The sequence below is a fragment of the Macadamia integrifolia genome, chromosome 5, assembly GCF_013358625.1.
Source record: "Macadamia integrifolia cultivar HAES 741 chromosome 5, SCU_Mint_v3, whole genome shotgun sequence".
Classification (NCBI taxonomy): domain Eukaryota; kingdom Viridiplantae; phylum Streptophyta; class Magnoliopsida; order Proteales; family Proteaceae; genus Macadamia; species Macadamia integrifolia.
In genome coordinates this window covers 29,012,628-29,033,788 of record NC_056561.1, presented here as the reverse complement: position 1 = coordinate 29,033,788, position 21,161 = coordinate 29,012,628, and the positions used below count along the sequence as shown (strand labels likewise).

The following is a 21,161-nucleotide window of genomic DNA, read 5'->3' as shown; positions in this document are numbered from 1 at the left end:
CCCTTCTTTTTCTTTCTTTTCTCTCTCTTCTTTACTCTTCTTACCCACCTTGTAAAACATTAAATGAGGGGAAAAGAAGGGTATTAATTGCTATTTATACTTGGGTCAAAATATCTAATGACTAGATTGGTAGGCCACACTGGTGGGTCTGACCTACCTATGACTACACACCAGTCGGCCAAAACTTAGCCAAATAATTGGGATTTCAATAGGACTCAGCTCCCGAGACATATTTCACTCCTAGTATATGATATAATATATGTTCTTGTCATAAAATACGGCTACATACTTTTTTTATCCGTACATAGCCTTGTGATATGTGCAAATGCATGGTTTGGACATGTAGACTTCACTAGGCACTGTTTTAGACTCGTCTAGACATCCCAAGTTTAAAGTCACCCTTGCCATCATATTTCATAGGGTATTCATCTTAGCTCGATCGGGTTCAGACCCGGCACAACTAAATCGAACCAACCGGATAAATAAATAGGGTGTAGAAAGTAAGATATCACATATGACATCCAATGATGGTAGTAATATGCATAGAAATATTTCTTTCTTTGATGGGTGGAATTACAACTTCTGAAAAATCAGGATGGAGGCTTACATGAAGTCTCAGGGTTATGGAGTTTGGTTAGCAGCGAAGAATGGTTACAACCTGCCTCCCCCCCTCAATATAGACATCACAGATAAAACAGAAATAAAGAAGAGTGTGGATGATGTTAAAGCAGTGAATGTACTTCTAGGCTCCCTAGTGAGCAATGAGTTTGCAAAAGTGATTGGCTGCACATCATCAAAGGACATTTGGGACAAGTTAAAAAATATTCATTAGGGAGATAATGAAATCAAAGAGGCAAAGCTGCAATACCATAGGAATTTACTTGAAAGCCTGAAAATGTCTCATGAAGAGACCATTGATCAGTTTATGAGGTAAATGAAATCATCAATTCTACTAGAGGGTTAGGAGAAGAGATAAAGGATACAATAGTGGTGAAGAAAATATTGAGATCTTTACCTGACTTGTACAACTAGGTGTCTGTCATTGAAGAATTTAAAGACTTGAACACAATAAAAATAGGATAAACTACATGGAACTCTGACTGCTTACGAGATGAGGATGGTCAAGCTCAAGCCAACAGAAAAGAAGCTAACTTCAATGCCTTGAAGAAATTAAAGATTAAGCAAGAGAGTGAATATGAAGACTCTGATGATGAGACAATAGCCTATCTGGCTAGAAAGTTCAAACAAAGAAGAGCAAAATATGAGGGAAAACTACCCTTAAAATGCTTCAACTGTGGAGGCATTGGACACTTTGCATCAAAATGTCCAGAAAATGACAAGTTAGATGACTTCGATGAAGACATCCATGGGAGCAACGCCAAGAAAAGTAAAGACAAGTTTGTTCCTAGAAAAAGAAACTACAAGAAGAAAGGGTGAATTTCAAAGAATAGCAACACTTCTTCAGAAGAAACATTCGAAGGTGAAGACGAATGTGAGATGTTTTTCATGGCATTAGGAAGTAAAAGTCACCATAAGATTGTTGAGAACTCAAATGAGGCTTTTCATGGCATTAGGAAGTAAAAGTCGCCATAAGATTGTTGAGAACTCATATGAGGAAGAGGAGTTAAAGACACAATATGACCTTGAAACTAAACTATACACTACACTGAAAGAACTCAAGGTGGAGAAAAAGAAGATCAAGAGACTTGAAAATCAGCTTATAGAAGAAGGAGAGCTGATAAGTCAACGAAAGCTCACCGTTGCAGAAATAGAGAAGATAACTAAAGATATCAGTAGCAATCTATCCTTAAAGACAGATGAGTGCTACTCCATCAATTACTATATTGGAGCGTATAAGCAAAGAAGTGAGCACTTAAGTGACTAAGACAGACTACACAACATCTAACAAAGGAAAGGCGAGTGTACTTGATGAAATTCTTAGCTTTTAGAGATCTCCACAAATAAAGTCTGGCCTTGATTATGAAACGGGTTGATTGTCAAGTAATATGAAGATTAAAGGAAAGAGGAATGTGGATAAAGATTGTTTCACAACATTCAATCATCAAAGAACCAAGGGCCATGGAAGGTATGCCAAATAGATACATAGGTCCTTTAATGGTTACTGCTATGGGTGTGATAACTTTGGGCACAGGTTGGTTGAATGCAGAAGATCAATTAAGCATGTGAACTTCACAAGCAGGAACAAATATGCTCCACTGACAGAGGAGAGTGCAGAGTGTTACAAGTGTTATAATATGGGTCACATTGCTAGAAATTGCAAGACAATACTTCCCTAATATAGGCAATCTAAAAGAAATCCAAAGAAGAATCCTCTATGGAAGCAAAGTTAAAGACAAAACCTGGATGTTGAAAAAAAAAACAAAGAAACTGCAAGACAAGTATGCTCCACTGACAGAAGAGAGTGTAGAGTGTTATAGGTGTTATAATATTGGTCACATTGCTAGAAACTACAAGACAATACTTCCCTTACAAAGGCAATCTAAAAGAAATCCAAAGAAGAATCCTCTATGGAAGCAAAGTTAAAGAAAAAACTTGGATGTTGAAGACAAAGCAAAGAAGCCCATTACAGTGACAGACAAAGCCACAAAGCCACCTGGGTGAAGAAAAGGTACAACAACAAGTTTCTTATTATACAGACAGCGTTCAAGGCGCATAGTAAATTATCACCATGGATACTTGATAGTGGATGATCCACTCACATGACAGGTGATAAAGATAGATTTTTAGATCTACGTTAAGTAGAAGGTGGATCAATGAAAGTTGGAAATAATGATAGAGCCAAGATTGAAGGCAGAGGTGCAATCAACTTGGATAATGGTAGAATCAATTCAAACAAGGTCTTCTATGTAAGTGAGCTAAAACACAATATTCTAAGTGTGAGTCAGATATGTGATAAGGGGCATGAAGTTCTATTCATCAAAGATAGTTGTATGATCAAGAAGTCTAAGAATGGAAAAAAAGTGGCACAAGGGTCAAGAACAGCTAGAAACTTGAACATTTTCTCTGTACATAGTGATGAAAAGTATATGATAAATCAAGAGGAAACATTGGACAACTCCACGAGCACAGTAGATAGTATGTGTGCAGAGGGAGTAGATGAGTAAGCATAGAGACATCAAATCTCTATAGGATAGGGAGATGCGGTGGGCACTCCTATAGGTGAGTCTATGCAGGGGGAGCTTCTATATAGGGGGAGCATCGTCACCCTTTGTACTTGTGGTCAAAAGGGGAGAAAAGTGTAACACATAGCTAAAATAATGTCACCAACAATTCCAAAGGGGGAGATTATTGGGAAATCGGATCGAATGTTGTCATTGTTGGCAAGTAGAAGGTGATGTGTGGCTAAATTTATTGGAGTGCTTCAACAATTGATAGATCAATTACTTGAGTTTATGGTTCAATTTGAATCATCTTGGTTCAGATGTTAATTTAAGTGAATTGATGGGTTCAATTGAATTGGGTAAATAATATGGTGATGTCATCCAAATTAGTACATCAATAGCTTGCTGCCCAAGCCCACTTAGTATGCCAAATGTTTTCAAAGTTGTCATTATATGCATTATAGAAAGTCAAGCAAAGATTGTTGTAATGATACAATGGGAAAGCAATACAATGGGGATTTTGTATGTGCTTCCTAGGTAAGAAGATAAGGAGTAGTGTTGTTGCCCATGTGGAGTCCGAGTGCTTGGTTTTGAATTACAGTTACATGTGATAATAAAAAGAAAAGGAATTTGATAGCAAAAAGAACTTTCAATGTCATGTGTTGCCATACTATTGGTTCAACTACTGTTAATAGAATAAAAAAATGGAAGTTCTAATAGAAATCAAATTCTCATACATGAAGAAATTGCTATCTGAATTGGACAGCAGTGCTTAGAGGAGGAAGAGAATCGTCACAGAATATACAATTCAGATTATATGCTTTCAACAAGAGTCCAAGAGAAGCACTTCTCTTTACATGTGAACAATAGCTAATAATAAAAATGTAAAAGAAAAAGGGGAGAGTTCAGAATACATGGAGTTTGCTTTCAAAGAGGTTCGATTATTGCTTCCACATGCAATATTAACATGTAGAACCGTAAGACTCTCTACGACAATTAATTTGAGAGAAATAGAGCAAGAAGGGAGAAAAAATATATGTACAATAGTTGCCGTGCCTTTCTTTGTTAAACATTCAATGGAAATCCGACTTGAACTATAGAAGGTTACTTTACTGCTATGGTGATGGTTTGAATGTGTTCAAGTCTTCTTCTATACGTCAAGGAAGCATTCATCAACGGGATTACACAAGCTAAGGTAATTCGTATCTAAGATCTTTATTTTTGTATTCTAGAGCCTGTTTATTGTTGAGAAACTCTAAATCAATGGTGTATTGGGTTGGGATTTTATTTTATTGATTTAAAATTGTGAACCTAGCAAGTTGGGGCTTATCTAAGGTGTGGGGATGTTGCCCTTGTCTAAGTTGCATCTCAGATCGAAGCAAGGATAGGTGTTCCTAGACCATTGTAGAGGTTGAAAAAGTTGAGGATTAAGGAAATACAAAACCCTTTACAGATATTCCTCCGTAGATGTAAGCACTTTAGTCGAACCACATATATCTAGTGTTATTGTCTCGCATTTATTTTTCTACATATATTTGAAGTGCGTGTTGCGCAGAGTGGTGGGACACTGTCTGGTAAACCCAGCCACATTATGGTGTGAGGTGGACGTGCCGTTGTTTGCGTGATTGGTAATTATGGGATTGCCCCAGACAGTCTAGAACTTAGAAATTGAAAGTTTTGTTGTTGGGCTGCAAACAAGGAAATTTTTGGAACCACTAATTTACTCCCCCTCTCAGTGTCAACCTGGGAACATCATTAGTAATTCATATGCTCAATTATGTTAAAATTCAATACTTTGAAGTCGAATGAAATTTACGTTGTGTACTAACATTACTTTCCTTAGTCATAGGAGATGATGGATTTACTTGTAAGTTTATTTCTTGGGTAAAGCATTGTACGATTACTCTTAGCTATGTTTACTATTCTTGTGAATGGGAGCCCCTCAGGGTTTTTTGCTGCAGGATGAGGAATCAGGCAAGGAAAGGGGATCCTCTTTCCCCTTACCTTTTCACTATAGCCATGGAAGGTCTTTCTATGATGTTGAAACAAAAAGTGGTGGAAGGGCGAGTGCAGCTTATCCCTAGATGTAAACCTATGATTCTTTCCTATCTAGTTTTTGTGAATGATTTGACAGTTTTTGTTAAGCCAGAGTTTGCTTCTACATCGGATATGATGGACTCTTAGTTCCTTATCCACTTCTTCAAGTCTTATGGTAAACTAGGATAAGTCTTCTGTCATTTGCACCACCACAGTCGAGAGATCCTATTGGGGCTGATTGGGTTTGTTGATACCTAGTTACAATTTAAGTATCCTGGAGTTCCACTGATCATGGGGAAATTGAAGGCCATTGATTGTGCCTCTGTTTTTGACTTGGTTGGAAAGATATTAGAGGGATGGAAGTCTAGAGTTGTGTTCGGCATGCATTCCCATTCTTAGAATGTGCATTCTCATTCTCAAAATGCAGAATGCATTCTTAGCTGATAATGAGGATACTGTTTGGATACATATTTGGTGAAAATTTGTTCTTCACTTTAGAATACTTAAGAATTTCATCGAACACCTCCTAGACAATATTATTAAATATTGAAAAAAACAACAAAACATAGAAAAATGCTATTACCAAATATTGAAAACTAATAGCAAAACACAGAAGAAACATACAGTTTCATATAAAAGAAGATGAACTGGGCTCAACCATTTTAGTAAATTGTTTCCTACATTTTAGAAAGAAAAGGTAAAGAAAGATTAAGTAGGAACCCACAACTCATTCTATAAATATCCCCCCATTGCATTGGGTTGGGGATACGGTAATATGACCTTTGTAGCTGCCACATGCTAAATGACTTATATCTGTATGAATATTCTTTTGGATATTTTTTATTATTGTCCCATATGCTAATTAGGAAATTGGTTGATACCAATCTTTAGTATTTGATTCCAAATACGAAATCCACTCCTCATCTAATTAGGAAAAAAGTCCTACCTTATTTGGCACATCTTGATGGAAGGGTGTATAAACTTTATAAAATAGGATTCTAGGTCCTCCTTCGACCCTAACGCCACTCTTATTATTGGTGTCATCATCAAGAAAGCATTAAGGGGAGCTAGTGGAAGAAACCTAGAGAATACATTATGTTCATGCTTGGGGTTGTAGGAAAGATATAATGACAGTAAATTCTTCACAGTCGATGGTGAACGGTATGCATCGACCCTATGGATTAATTTGTGATTTCATGAATGTATGGTAAGATTGGAAGATCTTATTGTTATTATATAGTAAAAATTTCATCCTTCAAGTGGTATTAGAGCGGTATGATTAGACCAATGCTTTCTTGAATCACATGAAATTTAATCTATGTCGATGCATGAAACAATGGTTTCATATGTGAAAGCTATTTTTTTTATTATATATCAAAGCATTGTAATCTCTTTGTCTACTACTGCAATTTGTAAACATGCATAATTGAAAGATTGCCTAACCCAACCCCTCTGTCCCTCTCTCTATACGGGACAGTTTAATTAAAAGAAAATTTTGTTTTTTTAAGTGTCGTGCCTGCCATTAAATGATCTGGGCAGCAGTCGAGGGCAAACCGTTTAGCCGCTCTCTTTCTTGAATCTACTTCAGAGTGGCGAGGGGTTAGGAAAATAGTAGTCAGATTTGGGTTTAATTTACAAGGCTATTAAACAAGTTTTTTATGGGTTTTACTTGGCTGATTTTTTTTTAAAGGGTGTCTTGTTGATTTTGTCAACATTAGTCGTTGTAATAGAGTTCGTCGGACCCTTATGAGACTTTGCTGAAAATATCATGTTCGATCCTCACTTGAAGATGCCATCCAAGTGTCTGAAATTCATAAAGAAATTTTTCGTCTTTCTTTTCTGGCATTTCCAATTTGGAGGTTGAAAATAGAGACAATCCTATCATTATGAAGTTTTTTTTTAGACTTTATTATGAATGTGCCAAGGCTTATTACATTCTTAACTTAAAAAAAAAAAAGAAAAAAATCATTATTTGAGCACATATTGGGGTTTAATAAATTGAACCTATTCTGAAAGCTCATATGTGGAACCCATTATGAAAGCCCATATTATGAGATTTAATAAAATGAACCCATTATGTAAACCCATCTCTTTCTTTGTTTAAATCCATTAAAGGGCTTTTGATTAATTGAAACCATGAACTCATTATGAAAATCAATCTATTTTCTTTGTTTAAGCCCATTAAAGGGTTATTGTATAAATAGAAAGAGAAATAAGAAATTAAAAACACTTTTATCATTGTTTCTATTCTTAGTTATTTATTTCTGTTTTGAATATGTTTCTCTTTATGCCTTATTTCTGCTTCTATTCATAATAGAGATAGTTTCTTTGTACTCTCTACTTAAGTTTGTATATATTTCATGGATTGTATATCCATTTTTACTTATGCTCTCTGTTACCAACTAAATTTCTATGAATATTAGAATACTATTTATGATAGAAATAAATAGAAATAAGTGTTGTCTATGTCTTTATGCATTATTTTAGAACACCTATGATGTTTGGATGACAATTTATGTTAAATTTAAATTGAAAGTGTATAATTCTCAAAATTTAAATGAGTTTGAGGCATAAACGATTATGTGATTAAGTTGAATGGGAGTATCCATAGGTACACTTTTTTCTTGATCATAATAATTATATATGTTGGCCTTAAACATAATTGTATCACACATTCAATTTAAATTTCAAACTTTAGGGTCTTATGATGATCGTTATGTAATGGTCAAGATAAAATGGGAATATCCGCATGTATACATTCTTGATTGACTGCGTTGATCTATATATGATAGTTTAACTTTTAAATATGATGAAAATATATGTAGGTATACATCTTTTTTGACCATGTTTTATAACTTAAATATTTTACCCTAATGATGTCTTCCATCTAATGTAAAGTGAATCGCTAGTATATTACCATCTCAATCCCACAGAATAGATTGTAATGATGCAATAGGTTGCTTTTCTGAAATTTTAATATTCTATTATTGAAACTCAATGTATGATGTTTGATAAAAGTGTATTATTTACTCTTGTTCATATGTTCAATATCTATCTCTATTTCAAATAACGTGTTACTTCTGAATGGGTCAATATTTAATGACTGGTATGAAAAACTCGTTTATTACCTTATTGCCATCGATCATGAATATACCTTACGAAATGAGAAACCAACTGCTCTCACAGATGAGAGCACTAATGATGAGGTTACATTACATAATTGGTGGAAGCGTTCCAATCGTCTTTTCCTTTTATATATCATAAAGACGATTAACAAAACTATCAAAAGCTCCATACCAACTTATGAAAATGCAAAGGAATACCTAACCAATATAGAAAACCATTTTGCTACTGTTGATAAATCTTTGGTTGGGACTATGATGACTAAACTATTGACAATGAAGTATATTAGTACTAATGAGATAGGGGACCATATCTCTGAAATGGCAAGTGTTTGTGTACAACTAAAAACCCTCGAATTGATGATAAATGAAGTTTACCTTGTCCAAATCATTCTGATTTTACTTCCTCCTCGTTTTAGAACAGTCAAGATCCTCTACAATATAAATAAAGATAAGTGGACTCTGAATGAACTTCAGAGTATGTGCATCCAAGTGGAAAGGAGATCGAATGACAAGGGAGGCTAGGTGGTCAATTTTGTATCCAACCAGGATAAAAAGAAGAGAAAAAATTTTAAGAAGAACAATGCATCAAAGAAAGCCTCCAATCCAAAGTCTGATGACAAGGAAAAGAAAACTGACAAATGAAAGTGTTTCTTCTGTAAGAAAGTAAGACATCTTTAGAAAGACTGTCAGAAACGCAAGACTTGGTTTGAAAAGAAAGGTAATGATTCTATCTTAGTATGTTTTCAAATAAATCTTGTTATTGTTTCTTGTAATACTTGATGGATTGATTCAGGAGCAAATATTCATATTTCTAATTCTATACAGGGCTTTCTTACAATCTGGAAACAAAATCCAAATGAGAGTGTCGTCTACATAGGAAATCGACAAAAGTTTGAAGTTTGATCCATCAGCACTTATAAACTCATTTTGAATATCGGATTCCAGTTGGACTTATGGACACTCTTTATGTTCTTTCTATTTCTAGAAATTTAGTTTCATTATCGAGACATGTGAATGTTTTAAGTTTACTTTTAGTGATAAGGTTGTAAACATTTTTAAAAACACCAATCTAGTTTGCACTAGATATTTATAGGATAGTATTTATAAACTTAATTTAGATTTTAATTTTTTTAAATCCATTCTTGCCCTGCATGTGAATGTTAGATCAAAGTGTAAATCTAATAATGATGATTCCTCATCCCTATGGTATAGACATTTAGGTCATATTTCCAGACCTAGAATGGAGAGGTTAGTGAAGTATCAAATATTTTAAAATCTAAACTTCACTGACTTCGCTACTTGTATAGATTACATTAAAGATAAGCAATCTAAGACAAATAAAGTTACTGCCAAAAGGACCAATTCACTCTTGGATTTGATACACACTGATATTTGTGGCCACTTTGATCCTTGTATAATTGGTGAAAAATATTTCATTATCTTCATTGATGATTACTCACAATATTGTCATGTCTACTTATTAAAAGAAAAATCTGATGCTTTGAATGCTTTTGAAGTGTTCTGTGTTAAAATCGAAAACAAGTTAGAAAGAAATATCAAAACTGTGAGATCTGATAGAGGGGGTGAATATTATGATAGACATACTGATGTAGGGCAAAGTGAAGAACGTTTTGCTCGATTCCTTAAGTTGAAAGGTATAACCCCCGAATACACAACTCTTGGTACACCTGAACAAAATAGGATTACAGAAAGACGCAATCGGGTTCCTAGTAAGTCAATTCTTAAAACTCCTTACGATTTATAGAATGGAAGGAAACCTAGTTTAGGGCATTTACATGTATGGGGTTGTCCTACTGAAACTAGATTGTATAATCCACATAAAAGAAAACTTGAACCTAAAATCATAAGTTGTTATTTTCTAGGTTATTGCCAGGGTAAAAGGGTTACAAGTTTTATTCACTCACACATAGTACTAGAATTGTGAAAACTCGAATTGCTTGATTCTTAGAGGATGGTAACATTAGTGGGAGTGAGAAACCACATAATGTGGTATTTGAAGAACATCGAATTTCCCTACCGACTTATGTACATTGTAATACTAATATTGTTGTTCCACGAATAACTGTTCATAATGATATTGTGGAACAACAAACTATAGAAGATGTATATATTCATCATGATGATGTTGTCCCACAAGTGACAATTGAAAATGATCCTATGGAACAACAGATTATTGAAGATGCATCACTCCATAATGTAGTTACCATTGATAATACTATGAATGTTTCTCAACCAAAAATTCAAGGAAGACCTCAGAGGTTTAGGAGGTATGCTATTCCGAATGACTATATAGTATATCTCCAAGAATCAGAATATGATGTTGTAATCAAGAATGACCCATTAAACTTTTTACAGGCCATAAACGATAATGATTCTCTTAAATAGGTAAATGCCATGAAAGATGAGATGAAGTCCGTGAGTGACAATGATGTCTAGGATCTCGTTCAATTACTAACGGGCTTTAAGGTGATTGATTGTAAATGGGTATTTAAAATCAAATGCGACTCGAAAGGTAATATTGAGAGATGTAAAGCTACACTAGTTGCAAAGGGATTCACTCAGAAAAAAGGCATTGATTACCATAAAACATTCTCTCCTGTCTCTAAGAAGGATTCTCTGAGAATCATATTGGCATTAGTGGTTCATTATGATTTAGAGCTTCACCAAATGGATGTGAAAAATGTATTTTTGAATGGGGATTTAGATGAGGAAGTCTACATGAACCAACCTGAGGGATTTAGTGAACAAGGAAAAGAAAATATGCAAACTTAAGAAATCTATATATGTACTTAAACAAGCTTCCAGATAGTGGTATATTAAATTTAACCATATCATTGTTTCCTTCAAATTTGTTAAGAACACCTTTAATAGGTGTATATATCTAAAACTTAGTAGGAGTAAGTTTATATTTCTAGTCTTATATGTAGATGATATTTTACTTGCTAGTAATGATTTTGGTTTGTTGAGTGATACAAAGACCTTTCTCTCTAAGAACTTTGAAATAAAAGATATGGGTTTAGCCTCTTTTGTTATTGGCATTGAGATATTTCGTGATAGATCTCGTCGGATATTTGGACTATCACAGAAAACCTATATTAACAAAGTTTTGGAAAGATATGGCATGATGAATTGGAAACTAGGTGTTTCCCCTATTATCAAAAGAGATAAGTTTAGCCTAAATTAGTGCCCAAAGAATGATCTGAAAAGAGCACAAATGAAGAATATTCTCTATTCTTCCACAGTAGGGAGTATTATGTATGCAATGACTTGCACTTGTCCAGACATCAGTTTTGCTATTGGTATGCTAGACAGATATGTGAGTGATCCTGGCATGGATTATTGGGTTACATCAAAGAAGGTGATGGGGTATTTAAAGGGGAATAGGGAGTACATGCTTACTTACAGAGCATTTGATCAGTTAGAAGTGATCGGATATTCTGACTTTGATTATGCAGGATGCTCGACAGTAGGAAGTCTACATTATGATACATCTTTTTTACTCGTTGGTGGGGTGATTTCTTGAAAGTCTAAGAAATATATTTGTATCTCTACTTCTACTATGGAAGCAGAGTTTGTGGCATCTTTTAAGGCTACATCTATGGAAAATTGGTTACGAAATTTTATCTCAGGACTTCGGGTTGTCGACACCATTTTGAATCCACTGAGAATGTATTGTGACAATGTTGCTGTCGTATATTACTCCAAAAATAACAAGCATTCAAGTAGAGTGAAGCATATTGGAGTAAAATATTATTTTGTGAAGGAATCAATTCAGAAACAAGAAGTGTCTATTACACACATCAAGACAAGTCTGATGATTGCTGATCCTATTACCAAGGCATTTGCGCCTAAACACTTTACAGATCTTGTAATAGATATGGGTTTATGTAAAATTTGATGTAATGGTCATATTATGTTAGAAACTTTTACTTATTTATTTAAATGATCATAATATTTGTTGTTTCTGAATATTTCTCACTTTATTATTATGTGTACACATTTTATTTAATATATGTGAGATATTATGTTGGACCATTTAGTTATAGACTTTTCTAGTCTATTCCCTACTTTTGCACCTGTTTGGATGATGTTACTAGTGTTATGACTATAGAAGGGAGTACATCGTTATATGATGTATAACCGTTATGATTCACATTAGTAGTTTTGTTCAAATATGGTATTATGATTGTAATGACATAAAGTTGATGGGTTTACTTTCAAATACTGCAGTATGATGTTGGAATTCAAATTATGTTTGAGATTGTTATTATATGGTCATATGGTTCAAGTGGGAGATCGTAGGAATATTCTTTTGGATATTCTTTATTATTGTTCCATATACCAATTAGGAAATTGACCGATACTAATCTCTAGTATTTGATTCTAAAGAGGAAACCCACTTCTTGTCTAATTAGGAAAAATAGTCATACCCTATTTGGCACACCTTGATGGGAGGGTACACAAAATTTATAAAATAGGACTCTAGGTCCTCCTTCGACCCTAACGTCACTCTCATTATTAGCCCCATCACCAAGAGAGCATTAAAGGGAGCTAGTGGGAGAAACCTAGAGAATATATTGTGTTCGTGCTTGGGGTTGCAGAAAAGATATAATGGCGGTAAATTCTTCATAGTCGATGGTGAACAGTATGCATTGACCCCTATGGTTTAATTTGTGATTTCATGAATGTAAGGTAAGATCCTATTGTTATTACATAGTAGGAATTTCGTCCTTCAATATCTACATAGTCCAATCATTAATCAAGCTTTGCTACATGAGCCCACCCCATCTCTCTCTCTCTCTCTCTCTCTCTCTCTCTCTCCAACAAAGGCAATATTAGCCCCCTCTTCTCCAATTTGACCGATGATGATGTGATTGCAGCCGTTGAACTCTTCAATCAACAGAGGAAGTCTTCTCGCCTCAAAAAATGGAGAACCTTAGGCATGCAAATTAAACCCAAAGCTACAACTCCCTCTTCTTCAATTTGATCGGTGATGCTATCATTGCTGCCGTTGAAATCTTCGATTAGTGGAGGAAGTCTTCTCGCCCTCAAAAATGAACCCCAAGCACGCACTAACTAGTGAGAGAGAGAGAGAGAGAGAGAGAGATTCCCTGGGGGTTCCAAAAGTCCAGAGAGAAATAACCAGAGCCAGTGCAGGCGAGAGCTACGACGATTAACTTTCATCAGTTCATGGTAGACTCAGATAGTTATTATGGATTACCCCCTTCTCTTGTACGAGGCAAGAGAACGAGCCCGTTTTAGAACGTAGAATGGGACTTTTGATGCATTTCAAAATGGGGCCCATTCTTGAATCCATTCTAGGAATTTAGAATAGGAATGCATACCAAACAGCGTTTCTGTCATCTCAAAATGAGTTCTTGACCCAAGATGCATTTTGAGAATGCATAACAAACACAGCCTAGGTTTCTTAATTTTGCTTGTCACCTTCAACTTGTTATTTCTATCATCCAAGGAAGATACTTTATTAGTCAAGGTTAATTGGGCTTCCAAGTTAAGTTACCAAGAAATTAGAATCGATGTTTTCTAAATTCCTGTGGTCTGATCTGTCTATGGAAAAGAAAATTCATTGTATTGCATGATTGAGATGCCATAAGTAAATCTAAAATGAAGGAGGTCTTGGGGTGAGGAAAATTAAAGACATGAATTTGACAGGGATTTTGAAGAAAAATTGGTGGGTGGCCTCCAAAAAGATTCTCTCTTTGGTGAAGTGGGTCCAGCATAGATGCCTAAAGATGGAGCCATGGGCCTCTCACTTCTTCAGATCTTGGATTGATTTGGGGGCAACTTGATAGCGTCAGCTAACATGATGATTTGAAATGATGATTTATTCATTTGGATGGCCTTTCCTTCCAGTGTATTCTCTACCACATCAACTTGGAACAGTATTAGGTGCCCTTCCCCGAAGGTGGATTGGGGACCAATGATATGGTTTAAGACTTTTAGGCATGCAACAACTTGGAGACGTATGGTGGATGGGCTTCTTTCGAAGGATCAGGTCCGCAAATATAAGGAAGTTGGTGGTGCCCTTTTGTAGCTTCTGTTGGGCAGGATTCGAGAGTAGAGATCATTTGTTTTTCAAGTGCTTTTTTGCCAAAAAGATTTGAAGAGATATTTTGAGTTTTTTTCATCTTTATAGAAGTCCATGGAGGAGTATCATTTTGGAAGTAAGGTGGGTTGTGAAGACTATCAAGGGAGATTCCATTGGCTGTATAGCCAAGCTATCGTTTAATGCTATGTTTACCCACATTTGGAAAGAGAGAAATTTCCGATCATTTTGTAACAAGACGAAGACATTGACTTGCATTATCAAAGATATCAAAGCGAAAGTCAAGGATAAGTGTAGAGATGTTGCTCATAAGGGTAGAAAATCCTCCAGGAACCTCTACCTTGTTCAGAAATGGAGTGTTCATCTCATCTGGATTGAGAGTCATTTGACCCCGAAAATCTGATCCCAATGATTGTTCCTTGGTATCTTGGTACTTTGGTTAATCATTTTGTATTGTTTTAGCCTAGTGGTCCTTGAGCCTTCTTAGTCCTGGGGCACTTTTCCCTAAGGCTTAGTCTAAAAATGAAAAAAAAACACCTTTTTAAAAGGTTGCTAAGTTTGAGGCTTACCTTAGTATGGGTTGGGCTTTAAATGGAAAAATTCTACAAAGGGGAGGCTATTCTCTTCTCTTAGCTTTCATGCTTGCTTAATTAGATTCATTTGTGGAAGCATTAGAAGAGGTTAATAAGTTTAAGAGATAGAATCATTTTTATCTTACTTCTATAAATTTTTTAAAATTCTGTTTTTTATATTCTTACTTGTTCAATTATGCAATGAGTAGCTCTTAGACACATCTGCGACTTTACATTAATGTTATCTAGTTACTCAATGACCTATGAGGCTTTAAACTCACCTCTTATAGAGGTTGCTAAGTTTGTGGATCACCCTAGTATGGGTTGGGCTTTAAATGGTAAAATTCTACGAAGGGGAAATTGTTTTCTTCTCTTAACTTTCCTACTTGCTTAATTTGATTCATTTGAGGAACTATGCATAGAGGTTAATATGTTTAAAAGATAGAATCATTTTATCTTCTATAAATTTTTTGAAAAATCTGTTTTTACTAGTTTAAATATGCTTGTTTAATTCTTAGAAACATCTAGTGCTTTACATTAATGTTTGTCTAGTGTTCTTTTTTTGGTAACTACCTCCTTATTTGAAGTTTGTGATTGTGTTCATCTTGTGTGCTGATTTGTTCTGTAGCTGTTCTTATATAAATTAGGATATCGCTAGTGTACTTTTACTCTCTTAAATTGTTTTTGTGTTGTCCATCCTCTTAGAATGTTTTCCCTAGTTTTCCTCTCCTCTCTCTCTCTTGTATTTTTCTTTGGCTCTCTATTTTGGTTCCAATGGGAATTAAAGGGAAGGGAAGTGAAATTTTCAAACTTAAAAGGGAAAAAATTGTAGCCATTACCCTAGTTGACTATATCGCCAACTCCAAATCATTCCATATTAATTATTAAAATTCACTTTACTTTGCATCTAAAATCCTTTAAATTTAAGCAATTTATACAATCACATTACATGGGTAATGATTTAAAAAAATTAATTTTTAAATTTGAAAATCTCTCTCTCTCTCTCTCTCTCTCTCTCTCTCTCTCTCTCTCTGATCCCTTAATTTATTCATGTATGTACCTTATACTTTTTAACACTATTCGTTGTTTGTCTTTGATCCTTGATTTGTGCACTCCACTAATTAAACTCATGTTTTCATTTTGTGTTTTCCGCCTTGTGTCTATGCCACTCTTTCGTTCTTAAGTTTTATCTGGTTCTTCTCTATATCCTGATTTTTGTAGTTAGTCTCCAATTCTCAAAATTTATTAGGTTAATTTCTCTTCCTTTTTCCATTTCTTCATACTCTAATAAAGTATATTTCTTACAGGTGGATTTATCTAATGTTGCAGTAAGAAATCGTCCTAGGCATCTTGTGTGTCCTACACAAAGGAATAAACACAAGAGAGCGAGCGTTGGGCTGATCTACCTTGGGATTCTTTGATGCCCAAGTTAGATTTCTCCACAACGGTAATTCTAGTAAAAAAACAAAAAAGTCTCGATCCCTTTGAAGGTGGGGTTTATTTGCATATTTATAGTTGAGGAATGGAGACAATAGAGAATCCCAATCCTCAGGCCTATGGGCATGGGCATAGTCCAGCGATTTGGATGTAGCCCAGACATTGCCTTGGCTAGACCTTCAACCATAATTCGGATATAGATCGCTCATTTGTGCACGCCGATTGTCACTTGTAGACGTAGTTTAGCCGCTCGGCCATAGTCATGGGTTGGTAGTGTCACGTCTGACCTAGCAAGCAGTCCTCAATCAAGAAAGCAGCTCGACCACACCCAGACCAACTGACCTTCCTCATTGCCAAGGCCTGGTAGGCTTGATCTCCTCCGTTCCATTGAGTTGACGTAGCGTGCAACCATTAGTGAGTATTTTTTAACCATAACACCTAGCTAATCAGTCACCTGAGTCTATCTAGGGGATAAAATCCCAAGTACATGATGTATGATTAGTCCCTCTCTTGCATTATCCTTTCCACCTCACCTCACCGTCATCCTAATGAGATGGACCGTCCTTCCTAGTGACTCAAGTCACCTCTTTCTATCCTCCATCTCTTTCTTCTCTAATTCTTACTCCTTTGTTTCAGTCCTCCATAATCAGATAGATCTCTAATTGAATATCATAGTGCTTTCTCTTTTTTTTTTTTTGGCTAACAATGAACCCTTTGAACCTTCCCGATTTTATGGTTCAGGCCGAAGGGTAAACTCCAGTTACACGTAGCTACACCTAATCCATGTAATAAATCAGTCGTGAGGAGACTTGAACTAGAGATGTATGTTAATACACAACGCCTTTGGACTAGTGGAACTACATCTAGGGTGTACATAGTGCTTCTCTTTATTGTTAGTAATTTCTAGTATTTTTATTTGTTAATTCTGTACTTGTATATTTCTTTTGTTTTTTGTTAGTGTTTGAGTTTATTGTTTTTCATTTTTGTCTTTCCTCTGTTTTTATCTATCTTGAGTATTTATCTCTTAGTCATTACATTTTTCTTTTCATTTCTTCCTTTCTAATTTGTCATAACTTTAGTCATTCATGTTTTTTTCTTGGCTATCTTTTAATGACTTGAAGTTCCATGGCTATGTTTGTCATATCCCATGCTCAAACTGTTTATCTTCTTTCTCATGATCTCATTTTTGTTGATGACAATGGGGTAGAAATGTGCTGATAAAGTAAGAATAAAATCAAATAAAGAATCACAAAAGTACTAAATATACCATGCATAAACAAGCTAAGCATAAGAAATTGTTTGTATAATTCTTGTAAGATGAATGGAAAAACCAAATACACAATAAGGAATTTCATTTGGCATTTTGATCATCGGATAGTGTGAATACCTCAAAAAGGACATGTTTTTTTTTTTTTATTATTATTATTTTTTTTAACAATCTAAACAAAAATTTTGGACAATTTTCAAGACAATATCTACTGGAGAAGATCAAATGGTAAGAAATCTGAACCATTTTTCTCTCAATAAGGATGTTGATATGTCTGCTTAATTTCAGAGAGGGGAGCAAGTTGCCCAGCCTGGGCTGGGTTCCCCCAAGTTCTTAAATGCCCAGCCCTAGACAAGACCAGACCATTTCCCCCTTGAGGTGGGATTTCCTAACCCCACTTACCCCACCTGAATTTGGGCTTCAGACTGGTCAGGTCCTGTTGGATCAGAAGACAACATGAATCTGCCTATTTCAATACTTTTGATGTTTTCCACAACTAAAGAAAAATGTTAATATATAAAAGTACTAACATGGTAAGCTGTTCATATATGTCCATCATCATCATCATCATCATCATCATCATCATCATCATCATATATTATTATGTATGCATAGGATGTGTGTTATCGTCATTCAATTTCAGAAACGACATTTCGTGTCAAAAACAGAATTCTCAGTTTGTCAAAGTCGTTAAAAAAAAAAAAGGTATTTGGTGAACCTGTTTCAGGAACGATTATCCTAGTTGTTCACTTTTTTTGTATTTGGAATGAAATCGAAATCACGGAACAAGGTTTTGTCATTCTATCATTTTGCGTTTCTAGTGTTTTCTTTTTTCCTCTTTTCATTCCGAAAAATTCGAAAAACACCAAGTTGATTTCAAACGCTTTGTTCCGTTTTTCTTTTCCCATAGAATGAAAAACACAGCCATAATATATGTATGCCTAGAAAGATTTGAAATGAAAAGATCATAGGGACAGAGAGAATTAAGTAATACCAAAAAGCAGAATTCCCCTCAGGCCAAATGAGATCTGTGAAGCTTTGAGCTTTTTCAAGGACTGGTGCTTCATCAATGCACAAGGACTCATGGTGAATTGGGTCATGACCAATGTAGCCGAACAGTGGCTTTTTGGAAGTGTTCCGGAGCTTAGTTTCCACAGGAAGATCGAAAAGCTGTTCTGCTGCAGCAAAGATGGCTTCATGAAGCTCTAGAGGGACTTCATTGGTAAATACCTCAAAACAACCATACTCTTCCAATGCCTCTCTAACCTGTTCTCTCACCATTTCCCAGTTACCAATTCCAGGCTTCAAGTCTTCTTTGGAGAAATCTATTGTAGGAAACTTGAGATGGGTTGTAACAGGACCCATGGGTTCAGCCATCCCAACCTAAAATACTTGGGGTTTTTTTGTTGAGAACTGGGGAAAATAATGAGTTGCAGAGTTCGATTGTGGAGAATGGGGATTTTCCAGATGTGAGTCTGCAGTAAAAGATAGAGGGATTACTTTGGAATTCATTAAAAGAAGGGGAGGGGGTTACAGAACAATGAAATCCAGCCATTTGGCTCCTGGCAGTGAAGTACTTTAAACGTTTTCTGCATGTTTGCTCCTGGCCGTGAGTCCTAAAGGTAGTGAGTGACAGCTAGATGTATCATCACTTGCTCCGTGGATGTATGGACCTGGTAATGTGGGACAGAGGACCTACAAGTTGTGTTCTCCAACGGTACAGTTTTGATTATTCGGTCTGATTTTGGTTTAATTTATATTTTAATAAGATGAAATCAAAATTGCATCGGATGAAAATAAGCTGAAATTAGAATCGTTTTATCTGATTTGTTGCTATTGATTTCTAATCATTTTTTGTAATTCGGCTCACAACCGATTCATATGCAGTTTATAGTGTCGGTTTTGAAAAACGGTTTGCAAATTCAATTTATAATATCAAGAGTGCACACATTGAATGGCTAATACGCCATTTTGAAGAAATCTCGTTTGACTACCTTTAGAGAAGCAATAATTGGTTTGCCAATTCCTTGGCTACCCTAGCATCCATGATTAATGTCCAAACACAAGTAAAAATTCAAAATTTCGCAGTTCAAAAAATAAGAAGTGTTGGCCTATCATATGGTTTGTACACTTCTTGCAGATGGATGACCATAGTACGCTAACAATGTTGATTTCATCCAAGATGGAAAATACCCTGAGGATGCAATCGACAAAAAAAAACAATTCCTTAGGAGATACGCTACTCAATTCATACTCCATGAGGGCATCCTATACAAAATATTATATACAAAGTTCAATTGGTGAACGGTAGATGAAGAACAAGCACAAGAAAGCATAGACCGAATTCACCAAGACATATGCGGAATTCACATGAATGTTAGAATGTTGGCTAAGAAAATCCCAAGACTAGGATACTACTGGAACACCATGGAGGCAGGTTATGCTGATTATGCTAAGAACTATCACAAATGTCAAATGTATGTCAATCTCATTTGCATGCCACCGTCAGAGTTACACACTCTAAGTTCATAATGGCCATTTGCAACTGGAGGCATTAATGTCATTGGTTAAGTCATCCATAAGTCCTTAAACGGGCACAAGTACATCCTTCTTGCAATAGACTACTTGACTAAGTGGGTGGAGGCACAATTATATTCTAAGCTCATGGCCACTAAGGTAGCCAATTTATTATAAAAAAAAACATCGTTTGCAGACACAAATTACCATGAGAGAATATCTCTAACCAAGGGAATCACTTTCGAGGAGAAGTCAGAAAAGTTACGTAACTGTCTCAAGATCCAAAGACACAGATCCTCACCGTATTGATCATAAACCAATGGAGCAATCGAAGCAAGTAACAAGAATCTCAACAGAATCATACAAAAGATGGACACAACAAACAATGATTAGGCCAATAAGATACCATATGCACTATGGGCTTACAGGACTTCTACTCGTACATCCACTGGGGCAACCTTGTACTCACTCGTCTATAACATGGAGGCAATACTTCTAGAGGAATTAGAAATCCCCTCCTTACAATTTCTAATTGATAGCAAATTTCAAGAAGCAGAATGAAAAATGTCAAGATATGAAGAACTCAACTTGATCGACGAAAAGAGGCTACCTGCCATAAACAACATGAAAAAGTATAAACAACCTATGGCTAGAGCCTTCAACAAGAAGGTAGTCCCCCGTATAATGCAAGTGGGTGAATTAGTACTCAAAGCGAAAAAGGTTCCGATACACGATCTAAGAGGAAAGTTCAAACCAAATTGGTATTGTCCCTACACTATTGGTGAAATCCTGCCTAGCAAAATAGTGAGGCTAATCGATCTTAACAGAGAAACCCATATCTCACGAATATGGATCAACTAAATAAATACTATAACTAAAAAAAATAATCAAAGATAAGAACTATGTTCGACCTAATCTCCTCGAATAGAGAGGGGTACGTATGCAGCCTAAGATTGAAAATCAAGCTTGGTCTCAATTAAAAAAAAAAAAAAAAAA

General features: G+C 35.5%; 1 protein-coding gene across 1 annotated transcript in view; it reads right to left on the bottom strand.

The window, feature by feature from the left end:
* The window catches only part of LOC122080124 (probable 2-oxoglutarate-dependent dioxygenase AOP1), a 61,470-nt gene extending 42,275 nt beyond the window's left edge, over nucleotides 1-19,195 (bottom strand). The window contains exon 1 of the mRNA XM_042647017.1: nucleotides 18,643-19,195. Coding sequence (XP_042502951.1) covers nucleotides 18,643-19,025 — 383 coding nt within the window. The 5' untranslated portion in view covers nucleotides 19,026-19,195. The remainder of the gene's footprint in view (nucleotides 1-18,642) is intronic.
* Between the last annotated feature and the right edge of the window lie 1,966 nt (nucleotides 19,196-21,161).